Source organism: Spodoptera frugiperda, chromosome 27, assembly GCF_023101765.2.
Source record: "Spodoptera frugiperda isolate SF20-4 chromosome 27, AGI-APGP_CSIRO_Sfru_2.0, whole genome shotgun sequence".
Taxonomy (NCBI): Eukaryota; Metazoa; Arthropoda; class Insecta; order Lepidoptera; family Noctuidae; genus Spodoptera; species Spodoptera frugiperda.
The window spans coordinates 9,633,244-9,651,730 of NC_064238.1; the positions used below are offsets into that span (position 1 = coordinate 9,633,244).

At 35.4% G+C, this 18,487-nt stretch overlaps 1 protein-coding gene across 6 annotated transcripts in view; it reads right to left on the reverse strand.

Annotated features, from left to right (window-relative positions):
• The window catches only part of LOC118263266 (synaptotagmin-5), an 83,176-nt gene that overhangs the window by 12,127 nt on the left and 52,562 nt on the right, over positions 1-18,487 (reverse strand). For all 6 annotated transcript variants that reach the window (XM_050705205.1, XM_050705204.1, XM_050705206.1 and 3 more), the window contains exon 4: positions 10,550-10,782. In XM_050705205.1, coding sequence (XP_050561162.1) covers positions 10,550-10,782 — 233 coding nt within the window. The remainder of the gene's footprint in view (positions 1-10,549; positions 10,783-18,487) is intronic.

The following is an 18,487-nucleotide window of genomic DNA, read 5'->3' on the forward strand; positions in this document are numbered from 1 at the left end:
GTAGGTGTAAAAGGGAATTTATGTTGTTTAATCTGATCCCCATTATTTTTTCCATTTAATACACTTGTGTAGTATAACGCAAAATAAATATCCGCACACTAACGAGAAATTCTCTCGAACTTTTCCAACGAGAGTGGGACGGGAAGAGATTTAACAAAATTGTGTTTTTTTACTCCTACTTTAGAATTGAAAGGTTTTTTATCTACTCGTGAATTTGTTGAGTGCGTTATCTAGGTCAGATGATGTTAGTTTAGTTATTACGTAATCTGGGATTTTAAAACTGTTTTCAGTTTTTCATATTATCTAATAAGTTATCCTAGATTTGGGAGAAGTCAGACCCAGGTTTCGTGTGTTTTCTGTGGCATCGGGATTAAATTGGTAACATTATCAAAACGGTTTACTTGTGTATGGAGAGCTCTACTACTTTTGAGTCACCGAGGAACTCTTCATTATGAAAAGCGTGCGCAGACGTGACGATGTCACGTAGCCTACTCATGAGTATTAATGCACGTTAGTAAACCGTGATTTTTAGTTAATTATCAAAACTATATTAATCTAATAGGGCTAAAAGGAAAGTCGACAGTTTAACCCGACCTGCACAAACAAATTAGATGCCATTATCAGGTAGACTTTGTTAAGACGTAATTGATACTCGTGTACCTAAGAAAATCAAATAAATAGGCACTAATTATTAGCTGACACTTAATCGTCTTTGTTTTATAACAAATTCTCCTAATTTAGGACCATAATAAAGTGATACCTATAGGCATATTAACTGACATACTAAGTTTAGGTTCCTACTTAGATACAGTTCTTAAAATCTATTAACCCAATACCTATGTAGGTGAAACCATTTATCAAGCTAGTTCAATGAAAACCCTGACACTTATATTTCTATCTAATTGTGATCAATACTGTTTGTAGTTCCACGTATTCACAAGGTATGGAACAAATAAGCTTTTGTTTTATTATATTATCGATTATAGAATTAACTGTGCGTTTGATACATAATTTAGTTCCGTAGTTTGTGTTTATTTATTAATGTTATCTGATGGTAGCTAAGGGATTAAAAGTAAACAGTGTAAACATGTGACTTATTTTTTTTATGTATCGCTTTTTTTGTGGGGGAAAATCATTCATTGACTTTTCTCCTGCCTTGGGTGAGGAGAGACGGAGTGTCACTCTTCCTGACTAAAAACCACCCCGTTCCTATTCCTGCTATTCGAGCCGGACCCCGGTAACGCAGGTAGTCTGCCTACAGGAAGAGCAGAAATAGTGACACCATATCATTGTATTTTGTATTCTACTGCTATAACCATAAGCCACCTCACAAAATCAATCACATTTAAACTCAATATCCCCCATATTCTACTTACTTGTAGGTAAGTATTATGTATATTAATATTTAACGTAATAATTCTAAGTAATGTGAACGTTGAATTACTATTTTGATTGTATTTACTGATCAAACGCTTTAGACACGTCAATGTAGCGATGTATGTACTTGATTGGAATTATTCAATTAATATCTAGTCATCCATGTTGTAAAGTGAAGTGATAGTAATTTGACATTGATAGTGGCTTGATTACTTAAGTCTTCGAAGATATTTAATGATGTTTAGTTGAGAGTTATTAAATTAACGATAGAATAGGTTTGGGGAAAACTGTTTTTTTTTATTAATAAGACACTCTATGTACTTGTAGACCGCAGACTTACTCCTTATTGTAGAAGAGGGGTTTGTCATAATCGGTAAATAGGTGGGCGCGTTCGACAAAGCAGTTTAAAATGTTCAACTTTTTTAAAAATAGTGTTGCTACCCAGGCTTTATCAAGTGTGTATTTCGCGTCATTCAATTTATGTGAGAATTATACTTATAAACATCCTATTTTTGAAACTATTTATTAATTAAGTACTAAATATATTTTGGAGGATAAATATCATGTTACTTAAATGACCGGACTAAAAACTTAGTCAAATATTTCGAATAAAAACTTCTGTTACAATTCTCATGCAATACGGTTGCGATATTGCGTTGTCCAATATACGGCAATAGGCACGTCCCTTTCAAATGGGATATCATGCCGACATAGGTTAACGTAGTACGTGGGCCACCAGGTAGCTCTGCAAAGGTGTAACATGAAGATACTGCTACAACTATTGGTAGTTATTTAGCCGACCGGTTTTATAAAACGCACATTGTTTTTTAATATTTGACGACGTTTGGCCATTATCTCGCCGGTAAACGATGATGCGGCAGACGATGGAGCACGTCTATTCACTAGAGCCTTGAAGACACCTAGGTTATACCGATCAGGAAATACAGACTCCGGCATAGAGTTCCGTTCTTAAGTAGTTCGCACACATGCAAGTAAACCCAATATGAGAGCAGAGTATATTTTCGTTAGCCAAAGGAACTACAAATTTGGCAGAAACCTTGGCAGAAAATTTGCGATCTTTATTTCTCCAGCATACAGAGTATGGAGCTGTGGACTACCTAGCGGGTTACCGGATCCGATACGAAGAGCAACTCCGGTAGTCAATAAGCATGACACTCCCTCTCACCTCACCCAAGGCGAGAGATGACACTAGTACACTCAAAAAAAAACGTGTAGATTATGAAAACCTTTTTTATTTTCGGGCAGCTGTTAAAGATGATGATAAATCGAACTGACATTTTGCCAATTATAATAAAGCATCAAAATAATGTTTCTGGCGAGGCTTTCATTTGCGTAAAAACATTTAAAACACTATTGTGCTATAAATTAAAACAGTTCAATAAATTGGAAAGAAAAATAAAATCCTTTTACAACGGTCGTAGCGTTCTGTTTTTCGTACGAATCGGTTCAAGTTTCGGTCAATAATATTTTATTTATTTTCTTCAATCAAACTGGATTTAATTGTCCTCTCCTACGAATTGGGTCACTGAATCTGAAACCGTTCGTTTACGTGTTTTCGTTGACTTTCTAGAACATACGCAGTAAATAATTATTGACGGTGACTTGTATTTTTTCCTTGTTTTCAATCACCCTTGAATCATGATAGCTTCACGAAAATTGTAGAGGTTACTCACAAGCAAATCGATACGAAATAAGCTAACAAAAGGGCTTTAAAAACAACCAAATGCCAAGTAATTAGTCGACTTTGTTTGGAGAACATTAAAGTGAAAAATGTTTTCGAAATTCCATATTATTAATTAACAGGCGAGTCATACATTTTTGCTGAATATTTGAATATTTTCCGAGGTTAAGGACGAGATTTTTTTCTAATTAACTTTTACAGAATTCTTATTATAACGCCATAATATACAGGCGGTGGGGGGTTGATTTTGTAGGCGTCCAATCAGGCCGGGTTGAGAGAACAGGGCACTCTCGGCGAGTACCTATCTAAAATTGAGTTTGTCACAATTTACGTCGCACGGGACGCGGCGCATTGATTCACTGTTATATTAAATTACTTGTTTTTAAGTAGATATTCAGTTCATTGTATTTTATGAATACTCAATTTACTATCTGTATTCTGACACTAACATGAAATTGGAAGAAAGTCACGTCTCTTATTCTTTGAAGGGTACAATAAGTTTTATGTAAAAAACGTGAGTTTTGCTAATACTTAGGTACATGACTGGCAATTCTGGATTCTAGTATATTGCTAAGAAACTGTTTAAAAATCCTTTACGTTATGCTATGTGAATTCAATCATGATTAAATCAAAATTTAAATTGTAAAAAGATAAAAGTATCAATAAAGCTAAGTATGTTTATTCCATTTCACTGTCCCTGGACGACTATCACATTTCACTAAGTACCCAATAGGTAACAAATCACAACACCAGCATCGAGTTAGTTCCACAATGTAAACATCCGATAATTGTGCACTCGTTTGCAGCAGAACGTCCTTGAACATCAAACTTGATACGATTACCCAGCACACTGGAATCATTAACACGATCTTGTAGATAGCGCAAACTGAAAGCAATACAATTTACTCTCCCGATAACAAGCAACTTTGCACTTTAGCTTAGCAATTTTCTTTTATCCGAACGGCGATAGTTGTTTGCACCAGTGCAATGTAATCTACCTATTAGAAGTTGCAAACTCGTTGGCTACAGAGAGCTCGTATAGTGCCAACGAGGCATGAAGTCTACAAGTATGTAAGTGGGCTTTCAAAGTAGTTTCGAGTCTTGGGGTAAGTTTTCAAACTTAATTGTTCCGAAATTCTCTATACAATGTTATATAGAAAAGGGAGGAAATTAATGTTTAAGAGGGAGGATGTGCTTATTAAGTTGTTCGTATGATGTTGCTTAATATACGTAATATTACGCAGCTTTGTCTCTTTCAGCTGTGCCAAACTGTTCACTAACCTATGCTGTATCTATGTGAACATTACAGGGTTCGGTTAATGGTAAGCGTCCACAGGTCCGCATCGTTCGCATCGCACGCATCGGACGGATTGACTGCGTCGACTGTATCGGCAGCGTTCGGATTGCCGACGCAGCAATCAGATTGCCAATGTCACTTTCATTTCATGGATTTTTGGCATCGGCATTCCGTATGAAGTCATCGGTACACATTGTATATGTATTGCCGATGACCGGTCTGTACGATGCGGATCAGTGGAAGCAGTTGTATGAGTTTCTTTACAAGACAAACTAAAATCCGTTGCATGCGATGCGTACGATCCGGGCTTGTGGACGCTTACCTTTAACCACTGTTCTTAGAGTTCAACTAAAGAGAAAATGTTGAAAATAAAAGTCAATTAGGACACTATTAAACTGTATTTTAGATATCAAATTAGATTAACAACAAAAGGAAAAAATTTAGTCTAAAATAAATGCTTAGGTTTTTTTCAAACGAAATAGGTACACAAAGTATTGTTGAACATCTGCGGCGTCTCTCGTTAATCACGAGGGACGGACCCGACGACAGATGTGCCTGCTACTTTATGAAATTGAAACTTAAAACAAATACTTTCCGAAATAGAACGTGTTTTCTTCTGTTTGTTTGTTTTTCTTTAAGTAAATGGTTGTACGGTTGGCGTGGTGGCTGGGCCGTGCAACGTGTAGCGGGTTCGGTATGATCCACAAATTGTTGTTTCAGGTCTGGCTGTAATGTGTATATGAACTTGTATGTTTGTAAACGCATCCACGACACAGGAGAAAATCCTAGTGAGGGGCAACGTTTCTTCAATAAAAAAGAAATAGTGAACATAAAATAACTTGCCAATAGCTGATTGCTGATTTGATAAAAATATTTTTTATGTTAAACGGTTTTAATGGACTTATATTGTATACTACCGCACTCAGAGACATTTAATGATTACTTAAATTATTTCTTAGTAACGATTTTGTATCAAAAACAATTGCTAAGGACTGGATTAAGTAACCATTAAATTACTCTAAATACAGCGGTTACTCATTAAAACGAATTATACCAAATATCAGATCAATTGGAAATGTGGAAGGAAATCAAATTACGAAATATCCAAACAAACAAACAAATAGGTCAAACTAAATAAAACTGTTTAACAATAACAAGTCCCTGTATGCTATCAAGCATCGGCACTTCATTCACTATTGTTCCATGAACTGCCCGTAGACTAAATGCTTCCGACCGTTTCCGAGCACCTGACAATGACTTGGTCTGCATCACCGGAACTAGAAACCACGGGAATAGACAGCACTTTGGCAAATTCAAATATACATTGTCCGCTCTCAATCGGATCTCTGTGTGGGGTTACGTTTTGCTGTATATTGCTATTCTGAGAATTGTGAATTGAAGGGATTGTTTGTAAAATAAAACAAGGATTTTTTTATGGAATATGGGGCAAACAAGCAGACAGATTATCTGATGGTAAGCAATCAGCGTCGCCCATGGATACCTGTAATACCAGATGAGACATGGAAGATCAGACCTGATACATGAGGTTCTAAGACCTTAAGGTATGAAGGTAAGGAAGGTAAGGTACCAAATGAGAAATGTATTGAGGTAGGTAAAGACATTTCTCATTAGCTATTATATCATTAAATTAGCAAATTAGATGATTAAATATGACACACAGGAAATCCTTTCTTTTTAGGTACGTTTTTTTAATATTATTAGGGAAACGTTCTTCTATTGTGAAAGAAAAAAGTAGGGAAATGGAAGAGAAGAAAACCGCGAACAAACGGGCGAACCGTTTATCATTTCCGACGTTCCCGGATAAGAATGTAACTAGTATACCTATAATAATAAAAAAGTATTTTGCAGCCAGCAACAGTTTTCATTTTATCCACGGCAAAAACCAATCTATAGGTCGTATTCAAAACAGCTTCAAACACTAACTAAGACCTCAATAACATTGACGTAGGAACTAACTTAACCTCCGATAAACTTACTCCTCACTCCTCAGTCACTAAGCTATAATCAGATCTATGGCAGTCTTTACTCTAAGAGTTAAAAACAGGCTATGAACTAAGTTTGTATGTATTGATAGCTTCAAGAGATTTCAAGTACTGAATACATAATTCAGTATTCCTCTTCATCCAGTTTCCTACTAAGTTTGCACGCGTCTAGCCGTGGATAGTTTCTTCTTAGACAGCAATCTCAAGACTACTTTATAAGGAATCGCTTTTGGGGTGCATAAAGAGTTTTATGTGTGTGTATTAAGGTGCAAATTCGAAATACTGATGATGGGATCCTACTTCCTGCTCATATTATAAATGTGAAAGCTTGTAACGATATATGGTACGTGTATAAATGGACAAACTACTTTCTGCTAGCGGCTTCGATCGTATACCGGTGAGATAAAAAGTAGCCTAGGTTTTATTCTAGACCATGATCTATCCCTGTTTAAATTTTTATCTCGATCCCTTCAGTTGTTTTCACGTGCTCGAGCACACAAAAACTTTATAATTTATAATGTTACTGAGATGAGTAAACCGATAACATAATAATTAATTAGTATGTCTCACGAAAGTTATAATTAAATTATTACTGCGATAGTAGGATTAATGTATGTTTATCACTTTTTCCCACAACTACTGAACGGATCTACTGATGAATGCAATTTAGCACAGAGATAGATTATGACAAAGGCTTTTATCTTGGTAACGCGGCTAAAGTCGCTCGTAGAAGCTAGATCGTACATAATATTATTCTGCCTTTGTGCTAAAATGATTGTGGTAAGTAATGAAAAGACAGCTGCGGACTACCTAGCGGGTTTACCGGGGCTCCGGCTCGAAAAACAGGAGTAGGAACTGGGTAGTTTTTAGTCAGTAAGAGTCTGACACTCGCTCTCGCCTCGCCGAAGGCGGGAGAAGTCATTGGATGATTTTGCCTCCTCAAAAAAAAAGTAATGAAAAGACAACCAATAATTTCTGTGCGCAGAACACAACTCATTGTCTATAAAATAGATGTGGTTACACAATAATGATCATAACATATTTTTCAATATAAAAACTTCAATAGAAATGATTATTTATGTCATATTTTAATTAGGTCAATGGAACAGTGCATCGTAATTGAAGAGTCGGTCGATCAGCTAGAATCCTCCACTAATGAAGTGGGAGTCTTGACCCATATGTGGCTGTCTTTTGCACATGGTATTAGGTGCCGGCTTACGTCATAGAACATCGTTCTGTGGCGTCGATTAGGAAAGGGTGACAATCGAATCGTGTAAACATTGTCCTCATTAGAAACTTTTGAGATTAGTTTGGCACGTTAGTTTTGTACGTTTAGTATGCAGATAAGAATTTGGTTGGCTACTAAAACCACATATATAACCACCAAATTGGTTCGTTACTAAAGATATAGCTTCATTAACAACGCTACATTAATTAACATTAGCGGCATCTAAAATTTATAATAAAATACCCAATACTTTTGAAAACATACCTCTACTACTAAGTTTAAAAAAAGTTTCTACTCGCTTGGCTGAAAAATGTTTCTACACTGTAGATGTTTCTGTTAGTTTTATTTTGGTTCTTTGTTTGTTATTATTTTATACTTCTTTTTAAAAATGTTTGTAGGTACGCCGCAAAGCATAGCGACCCGCAAATATCTTGTAACTCCATTATGTATATACTTATGTTATACAAATAACTATTCTGATTCTGATTCTTAAAAAGCATATAATTTAGCATAGAAACAGCTACAGTCTCTGTACTGATTCAATATTTATTTGCATACCAAATAACTTTATTGAATATTAAAATATCAGACTATTTTGCTTTACGTCTGATCAAACCACAAAAAACCTTAGCTAAAATTATTAAAAATACATTCTTCAGCCTAAAATGTTCATATTAAAAATACATATACACAAACGACCACGTAAGTGAAATACGGGAATCATAACACGACTAAAAAGGCTTAGCAAAACACAACGGAATAGGTAAAGTCAAAATTTGAAAGGTCATTTCATACCCTCGTGAGTTTTAACTGCTGAAACGAAGTGGGAAAGTTCTGTACCCTTAGTATGACTTTGCTTAACGTTTTAAGTAATCGAAACGAGAGGACGTTCGGCGCTCTGATTGGTTGGCTAGAATAAAAAAACCAATCAGATCGTCGAACGCGCTTTCGTTGCGATTATTTTAAAAGCAAAGAAAACTCATACTAAGGGCATTGAGCTAAAGGCCAGAGGTGAAATCTTACGCAGCATATATAGCACTGATACTATTCTATCTAATATACTGTCTCGTTGGTCGAGTGGTCGCAAGTGCGACTGCCGAACAAGGCGTCTCGGATTCGATTCCCGGGTCGGGTGTACATTGTATAGCGGCATTACGTGTCGTAATGAGCACCTCTGCCTACCCCTTCGGGGATAAAAGGCGTGACGTTGCTTACTATTCTAAATATTAGATGGACGAAGTGCTAAAGCGGACTAATTCTGTTTGTATGTATGTATGTATAAGTGATGCGACAAGATTAGAGCTTTGACTCCGCAGCGCTGCAAATGAAGGGAAACGCTTTAATTAGCGCTTTATTTGTGCTGTACACTCATGGGGTTGTCTCGCAAATCTCTATTTAGAATTTCGTCTGCTTAGCATTTGAATTGGGGTTTCTTGATTGAATTCCTTTTGTTTTTATGATTAAGACGTGATTAATGATTAACATGATTAATGTACTTTTATGTTTAACATTTAGGTATCTAGACGAAGTAAGTGGTCTACTTACTACTCAGTAAATTACGGTACATTTTTTAAAAGCTGGAACACTTTTGATATTCTTTAGGGTTAATATTAGGTAATAACGAAATTAATTTTATATAATTTAATAATTTTCTAAATTAACTGATACCTAGATGACATTAATTATTATAATAGGGTTATGCACTACTGCTTTTTTCTTAACAACTAAAATGTACCAAAACTTTCGCAAATTTAAAAAAATATAACAATAACTGCAATTTAACGCATAATGAATACCTAGGTATAATTGATTTTGAAAGATACTTGACCTATTTAAAGAAGTAGAACTCAAGTTGGATTCCGTTCCCTCAATAACTTTCCCGTTTTACAAGTAGCTACGTACATACAAACAATAAACACGTAAGATATACAACCTTCATACGTACGGCACAGATGTTGTTTAGCTATACAAAATACTATATACATATGTCGGTTTCTCTGTCCCGAAAGTTTTCATACGGCTGGATGAATTTTAATGAATGAGGTGGCTATCGATTCATCTTGAGTGCGTGGCTCAATGAGCTCGAGTATTGTTGGTATATTATTGTAGTTACGTAATAGGAAGGTTATTGGATAAATGCGTAGGTAGACTAGCCGAGTTACCTAAATCAATTGACTGCTAGATTCCAACTTCCAGAAAGGCTTCATTGTGATTCAACGCACGTGTTTGCCACAGTTTAGTGGGTGTCATATTTTGACCATTTTTATTATTATTGAACGTGTTATATTTTCGTTTTATGGGTAGACAGTTTGGGGGATTGAAACTGGATTTCCTATTTTGATTCGGTTACCAACCAACTGGTTACGGTTATAAACAACTGTAAAAAATCTATAATGTGATCGGGAAGTGTAATTGATTATCTTTATTTTTAGTCTACATGGTCTAAATTTGTTTATAAATAGGTAAGTTATGAATCAAATACAATAGTCCGTAGGTCTAATCAAATAGATTTAATATTTAAAGGCTTTCAGACTGAATCAATACGTCCAAGTTTGAAACTGACCTTTGAGACTGTCAAATCTTGATAATTAGGACTTACCATTCATGTCTCGGTATAAAGTTATTTTAGGCATACCTTCTACTCATCCTAAAATAGATTTGACTTGCTCTTGGATACCGTAGTACTAGTACATTTTTGAAACTTGTAACCAAGAAAACTGGACCTTAACATTAAGTGCTTAAAAATGTATTTTAGTTAGACAAACTGTCTAAAATATGTCTAAAGATTTTGTACCTAGAGATTGTTAGTAGACTGAACAGTAAAATATGTTACTTCTTTTCTCTGACCACGCGTTATAATGTCGAAAATCGATTGGAGAAACATGTACTGCACACATCAATCTACAAACGTATTAGAGACATTTTCAAAAGTTAAAACCAACCTTGGTGGCATCAGAAGCGGCGACAGGCATCGTGGTGGTGCGTGCCTTGGACTTGAAGGTGTCGGGGTGTCAGCCAATGAAGCCAAGGACCCGTGCGCAAGTGGGGCTGCGCGTACGTCGAGCGACGCGGCTCGAAGCGGGGAGGGGGAGCGGGGAGCCCCACACGCCCCCGCCTCTAACGTCCGGCCGTCAGGGGCGAATGTGCGTATTGCTGGTGAAGATCCACGGTGGCTCTGTTGGAGATGGACAAATGAAGAGTTAATATGCATTTCAAGTCAAATATTTTCAAGTCAATAGTAAAAAGAATGTGGTTTAAGTAAGCCACGACCTACAGTAGATATAACCGTGAAAACACCGGAACACTGAAGTCCGGTGCGTCCCAAGGACATGAATAACTTTCTTGGATCCCGCAGCGAAAATAAATCAGAAGATATAGAGGAGAAGAAATATCGATAATTTCCACTTGCCTCGGTGAATTTAATGCAGGAGACAGAAAGACTTAAGCCTAAAGGCACAGAAGAGACTACACATTAGAGTTGTCTACATAGTACAGAATTTTATACCAAAAAGCATATAATATAGTAGTAATATATGAAATCAAAATTTTATAGAGTCAACCCTTTTACCCCCACAGTCGGTACCCGAGACCCAGTACGTAACACAAAGGCTCCTGCGGCATATCCCGCCTCTATTATTCATTGCGTTTACTCTTTACATAAAAAAGTTTAACACTTTATGTTATCTGTGTTCCAAGAACCATAGTTCCTTGTAAAAGTCCATTTTTTTCTCTCCACAAAGTTCGAAACGAAATTTAAAACTTTGTTCCCCGTCGTTGTTTTAAAAATTCATTAGTGAGGTTTCCGAGTTTGTGTTAAAGTATGGATGTTGTTGAAAAATGATATTGTCTTTCAAATAAGGAAGTAACCCGTTTTTTTTTTATTCAATTCTGAATATAATATTGTATATTTTTCTAAAGAAACGTGAATAGGGATCACGTTTTCGTAAGTTTAAGTAATTTACTTGTTCATTGTAAGTTTACTGGTATGGACCGCAGAAAAAAGTGATTCTTTTTTTTTTTTGTAAATTAATCCAAGCGTGATGTTTTTCTAGAACTTACAGTTCTATACCATGAAATTAAGTCAATAAAATGTTAAGAAAACAATTTTTGTCCTACACAAACTACCTCATACACGATGAGAAAAGTAGGCCATAGCTTAACTTAATACATGTAAATAACCTTAACATTAATCTCTACTCCACTATTCTACATAACACACATTTCAAATTCCGTCTATGTCAATGGAAATACAGAAATAAGTAGTAATATCACTCTCGCTCGAATAATTTAAAATGCGACCGTCCGACTCTGACGGGCAATGATCCTCGGTACATTCCCTTCACTGTATTATTCATACATTTTTACGCTCACCTCTCTCCATTATAACACACCCTGTTACCCTTCGAATCTTTCAAAGATATTCAAACTGGACTAGTAAAATGGCGGACATTCTTTTTTTGAATATTTTCCTGTTTTTTTTTTTGTAGTTTTAATTTAATTAATGGTTTTTATTGAAGATTTGGTACTTTTTGTGTTCGATCAAGCGCTGGAGGGTTAAAAATAAAATTAAATATGTTTGGTTTTATGATTGTCCTGTGGTTCGGTTGGATGTGCGAGCACAAACGACACAACTTTGCGAATTCTGCTTAAATTAATTCGTAAACGTTTAGGGTGTAAATAATTAATTGATATATTTGAAATAGGGTTTAGTTTCCGTATTGAAAAATATTAGACACGTATTTTTTTAAACAAATACTTTCGAAAATATATTGATTTGAATTATCATGTCATTTCTGAGTATGTTTTGTACATAGAAATGACGTTTTTGCTATCACTGCTAACTTTGATTCACTTTATCTATAATATATTGTTATATGATAAAATAAAATAATACGTGTCAAATATTTGCTAACTTCATTTTATCTATATATTGTTATGTTATATGATAAAATAAAAAATACGTGTCTTATATGTTTCATTAACTAACTGACGCACTACATAGATTTTTAATTTTCATACCCCGTCATCATGATTATTGTCTGATGTTTAGCAACAATCTCTATTTCAATGGGTGTAATGTTAGGTTCTTACGTTTTTACATAGAAAACAGGCACTATTATGTTCGATAGGTATTACAACATAGGTAAATAACATACAATAAATCTACGAAATCGTAAGTAATGAAATGGTTTGACATCTATTATGCCTACTGGAAATTTACTCTTCGGTACGTTGACTACAGAACCGTAAACTACTTGTATATGTCACAGTGAACATCGATCATATTTCAAACACAAATATCTACTGTTACAACTATATTTTGATGGCTGTTCTATATGTATATTGTATGTATGTATGTAGGGTTCAATATATCGAGCAATGGCTATCGTTATGATTCATAACTTTCAACGTACTATGAGTAGTCAACCTTCCTTGTTGTTTTCATGAATTTACACATATTACTACAAAGCTCATAGAGCTACCTACAACTGTCGTTTTGATACCGCTTTTTTTGAGAGGCAAAAGTCATTCAATTACTTCTCTCGCCTTGGGCGAGGTGAGAGGGAGAGTCAGACTCTTATTAACTAAAAACCACCCCGTTCCTACTCCTGCTTTTCGAATCGGAGCCCTGGTAATCCGCTAGGAAGTTCGCAGCTCCGAGTTTTGATACTTGTATTGTTACCAACTACTAAATACAACTAAACTAGCATCTGCCAGCGGCTTTGCCCGCATTTCCTTAGGACAAAAAGGAGCCTATCTGTTATTCCAGACCATAATCTATCCCTGTTTCAAATTATATCCTGATCCCGATCCCTTAAGCCGTTTTGATGTGATAGAGTCACAAACATATACACAAACGCAAACTCACGAACTTTCACATGTATCGCATGCAAGTACAAAAGTGACTTTTTCTAATTTATATGTCCTTTCTAATATTATTTAGACACCACTGTGAAAGAATACATCGTGAGGAAACCTGACCTTATAATTTGAATAATTTCTAATTATAAGTTTGAAATCGTGACCCCAATTTGAGAATACTTTATGACAAAATTACACAGCAACTAAACCTCATAGAGTATAATATCACAGACCTAGCTTGACTTATTGAAAGACCACATATATCGATTGGTTTCAATGAAAATTTTATAGCCAACTCACTGTTACGTGTTCACAAAAGTATCGCACTCACTTCACTTAGATTTTATTATAATGCCTTGAGGTTCTGAAGTTGGATAAAATGCTTTGAAACCGTCGATTGTGCTAATGTAACTTGTTACTGCTGCGAGATATATTGACGTGTAGAGGTTTATTGCAGACCACTTGTGGCTTAAGGAATGGGGGACTTTGGGATTTATTTAAGACGGATTTAATAGGGAGTTAATGGTTTAAATTGATAGAATGATCAGATTTTTATTTCTCGAAGGGGTAGTTAACGGTAGTCTAAGCTGAAGGTGTTTACAAAAGTGTTCTTTAGAAGCACTCTTTTTTCGAGGGGTGAATATGGTGGTCTCCCGCCTTGTGCGAGGCGAGAGGGAGTGTCAGACTCTTACTGACTAAAAACCACCCCGTTCCTACTCCTGCTTTTTGAACCAGAGCCCCGGTAACCCGCTAGCCAGCCCGCAGCTCCGGGTTTAGAAGCACCATAAGAGTAAGAAGTTTAGTAGTCACAACTGTCACTAGTTACAGATTAGGCCCATAGTTAAGATTGCAGATAAAAGCTTAATACTAATCATTAGGAACAATTCCAAATTGCTGTGCTATTATTAAAAATGTCAAATATCCAATGGCACTTTGCCCAATTATAGTTTCCGTGTTTATTTTTTTTCCAGAAAGAAAGAAAGTGATTTTTGTATAGCATGTCATCTTAATAATTACATAGAAACCTTTATAACCTCAGCCTAGTAGGTAAGTAGGTCTTACCATTACGGAACTAATACAAAACAGGGTATATAGCACCCTATACTTTACCCTAATCCTTCAAAACCTACCTTTAGCAACTTCTATAGTAGAAAAACAGGTTACCATCAATAGTTCACAGTTCGCACATCGCGTGCAAGTCATGATTGCTTTTCTTTTAATGCCAAGTACAAGTTTATCTGCTATTACAATCGCTGTTGAAGCCGCTGCTAAATTAGGCAGTCGTAAAAGAAATTGAACACTTTCCGAACAATAATGGTGAAGAAAGGCGTAGGTAAAGGTGGAGGCTATTGTGTGATTGTTTTTTGCAGGTTTTGTGTAGTTTTTGGTTTTGGTTAATGATATTCATAATTGGCGAGCGTGCATGATAAGATGTATATGAATGTGAAGGAAACCAAATAAGTGGCTAACTTCGTGAGACAAACAATTATGTTATGTTTTAACATGTTCGTTATCTATTTTAAATCTAGGACTAATAATAATAAAGACCTACACCAAAACTAAAAGCATCTCAGTTAAAGAGAAATGACTTTATATACATAGTTGTACAGAATAGTGGCGCAAAGCAACTAGGTATTCGGGGAAAATAATATAACAACTAGTTTGTTTCAGCAAAACATAAATAAATCTGTTTTTATAAAAATATTTTGTACTACAAAATACAAATCCTAACTATTGAAAATTTCCAATAACAAAATAGCGTAGATTTTTTAACGGTTGCAAAAATTCGACAATATTGACGCGCGGCTGAAATGAAAATATAATAGTATTGGTAGGTACCTACCGTACACGTTACACGAGCACCGTCCGATATTCCATTTTAAAAATATTCGTTATTTTTACTCATTCGTTTTTATGGAGGCTACATGATAGATACGAATTTTCAATAAATCATACTTTAAATCACATAATTGTAACCTGTACATTACAATATGCAACAATTCATTATTTCGATTGCTCTTCATAAATTATATTATGATGTCCATGTAATAAGAATAAGGGATTTGTACGCCTAGACGGCATAACATGTAGCTCATGTACCTATCTTAACACCATTGCATGTACCTCTTATGTGTAATATCACTCATGTTAATGCAAATAAAAATATCTTTATCTTTCCATCAGAGATGTGCTATGCTACGATGCTGTGAATAAACTACATACATAGCACATAGGTGGAAAAGTATCCTAACTATTGCCATTTCAGGCATAATTCTAAATCTTGTAACATGTATTTTATCACATAACATTTACGAGTATCTTCCAAAAACATACACAAAGTTACCTCCATACATACAAACTTGCATAATATAGTCCATAAAAACATTAAATCCACACGTCGCATTTAAAGAAAAAAATATCTCACCCACATAAGACTTGAGTCCTTTCTTCTAACAATAACGCGATATATTTCTTATTTTCAGTACATTCGGCTAAAATCAGACCTTTTTGTGAGTGATTTCGAAGGGTCCGAAGAGGCTTGTTTACACGCCGAGTGAGTATTGAGTCTGAATTAGATGTCGGTACGAGTGTGTACAGATGTAGATATTTACTCCGACAGATTGTATAGGACGAGGATCTGTGTTAGGGAATCAACTGGTACTGTTCATTGGTTGGTAATAGCGTGATCAATAGGTAATTATGTGGTTGGTAATTTTTTTAAAACATTAGCAAATATACGATATATTAAAAAAAAAAAATATTTAATTTTTGTCTCTCCGTCTGTCTGTCTGCTTGTTTTTGGCTGGCTTTAATGGCTGGACTGATTTTAATGGGAATTTTGCTAGGTACAGGTAGCTGACGTACTAAAAAGTAACTTAAGATACTTTATTTCGAGGCTAGTCACACAACCCATAATCCACGTGAGCGAAGCCGCGTATATAAACTAGTGAATAATATAATTTGCATATTGTATTTGGTCATTATATACCATTATAGTATTCTGTGATCCTTCAATATACATACAGTAGAAGCTCTTTATTCGCGGGGTATGCGTTCTGTAAATATGCCGCGAATACAGAAACCGTGAATATGGAATGGTAATTTGTATGGGGTTATAGGGGATACGTTCCGAGATGACGAAATCAAGAAGCAAATAGTAGATAAAAAAATATTTAATTGAACTTTCTGATCATACAGATTGCCTGATGATAATATTATTATCACAGAAGTCACAATCTAGACGTAGTTGTTATAAGGTTTATTTTATTTTTGAATCCTTCTACTGACGCGTTGACAAAGGATAGTGAATGTATTTTTTTAGGTTACGCACCGATATTTCGATTCGATCCGCGAATAAAGAAATCTAAACCGCGAATATGTGAATTGGGTCCCAATTTTTCAATCCGCGAATAGTGAAAACGCGAATGAAGGAAGCGCGAATAAGGAGCTCCTACTGTATACATAATATAGCAATGTATCTATCTACCAATTATACATACATAGTACATGTCTAGCCATAAAGTCAATATAAACGTAATTATGTATAGATCTATACATAGCTACCTACTGTTGATATATGCATATAATTACACCGCATCACTGCATCTTCAGCAGTGGCACCTCGCATCAACTGTCACGCCTAATCAAACGTGAAACGTGACGCCTTAGTAAAGTGTTGTGTATTGAGCAGATAATATGTCAAGTTGAAGCTTTGTTGTCTATCAGGTATTAAGCAATAGTAGGTACATATGTGTAGGTATTGTTATCAATGAATTCTCAGATGTCCTTGATTCTATCTACGGTTAGCAGTTCTGGGTACTTTATATTAGATAAGCCTTAGAATAAATGTCAGTTGAGTGTGTGTATATAAGTCAATTTCATTTCTTAAATCCTTCTAATATTATAAATGCAAAAGTTTGTATGTTTGTTTGTTACTTCTTCATTTCGAAACGGCTGAAGGGATCAATATGAAATTTGGAACAGGGTTAGATTAAGTTCTGGAATTATCCACGGAATAAGCTGACTTGGGAGAGAGGATACTTTTTATCCCACGGGAACGCGAGTCAAACCGCTGGCAGAAGCTAGTAAACTATAAAGTATTCAATATTGTCAGTGCAATAACCCTGCTTTGCATTTGTGCGACTTGCTGCTTTAACGTTAGCAATAAAATATTCAAATAGATGGATTAACTAGATACTTATTATAACTTGCATTTTTTATGAGATAAGTAGATAGTCCTGATGGTAAGCAATTAAAGTGCTATAAGTACCTACTATAATAATTATAATGGACACTCATCCACAGGTCGAGTGCAAAAGGCGAAGCTACGTCTACATTTATTTTCTAACTTTTATTCCTCAATGTAATAGAAAAAAAACCGACTTCCATAAACTAAAAACTAAAATAACTAATATTTATTGTACTGCCTGTATCTACCCACTGCTAGTTTAAAAGTCTGTGCCACAACTACTAAACTTCTCCTTTTTGGGAAGTCGGTTAAAATCCATCCAAATTAATTACTGCTGGTTACCTACCGAAGAAAATCCAAGTCCACAAGTCCGCTCGAAGCTTAAGATTCAATATTAATTCGAGCCAAATTCTATTCGATCCTGAGCGCGCGGGCAGCGGACTTAAATCCGGATATTAAATGAATCACTCGTCTAAAATGATTAGTAAGCGTGCTGCGTTTTTCCGGTAAGATATTGACTTGGAAATTTGTTGGTGGTTGTGAATGGTAGTAACTAAGCATAGTTTAGTAGGTGTTTACTATACCGGAGAAACTATTTCTTTGTCGGTTTGTCAGCATTTATTTACAAGATTGACTGGTGAGAAGTTACTTACTTTTAGTAACGAAATTCTTCTAAAGCACAGAATCAGCATAACTTTTTTCCATTTGGGCAACAAGCTCAAAGATTTCTTATGAATCGCATACGACATAGGTATAAAGGTCTGCTTATGTATTGCATAGGATATAGATCCGGAACTGCGGACTACCTAGCGGGTTTACCGGGGCTCTG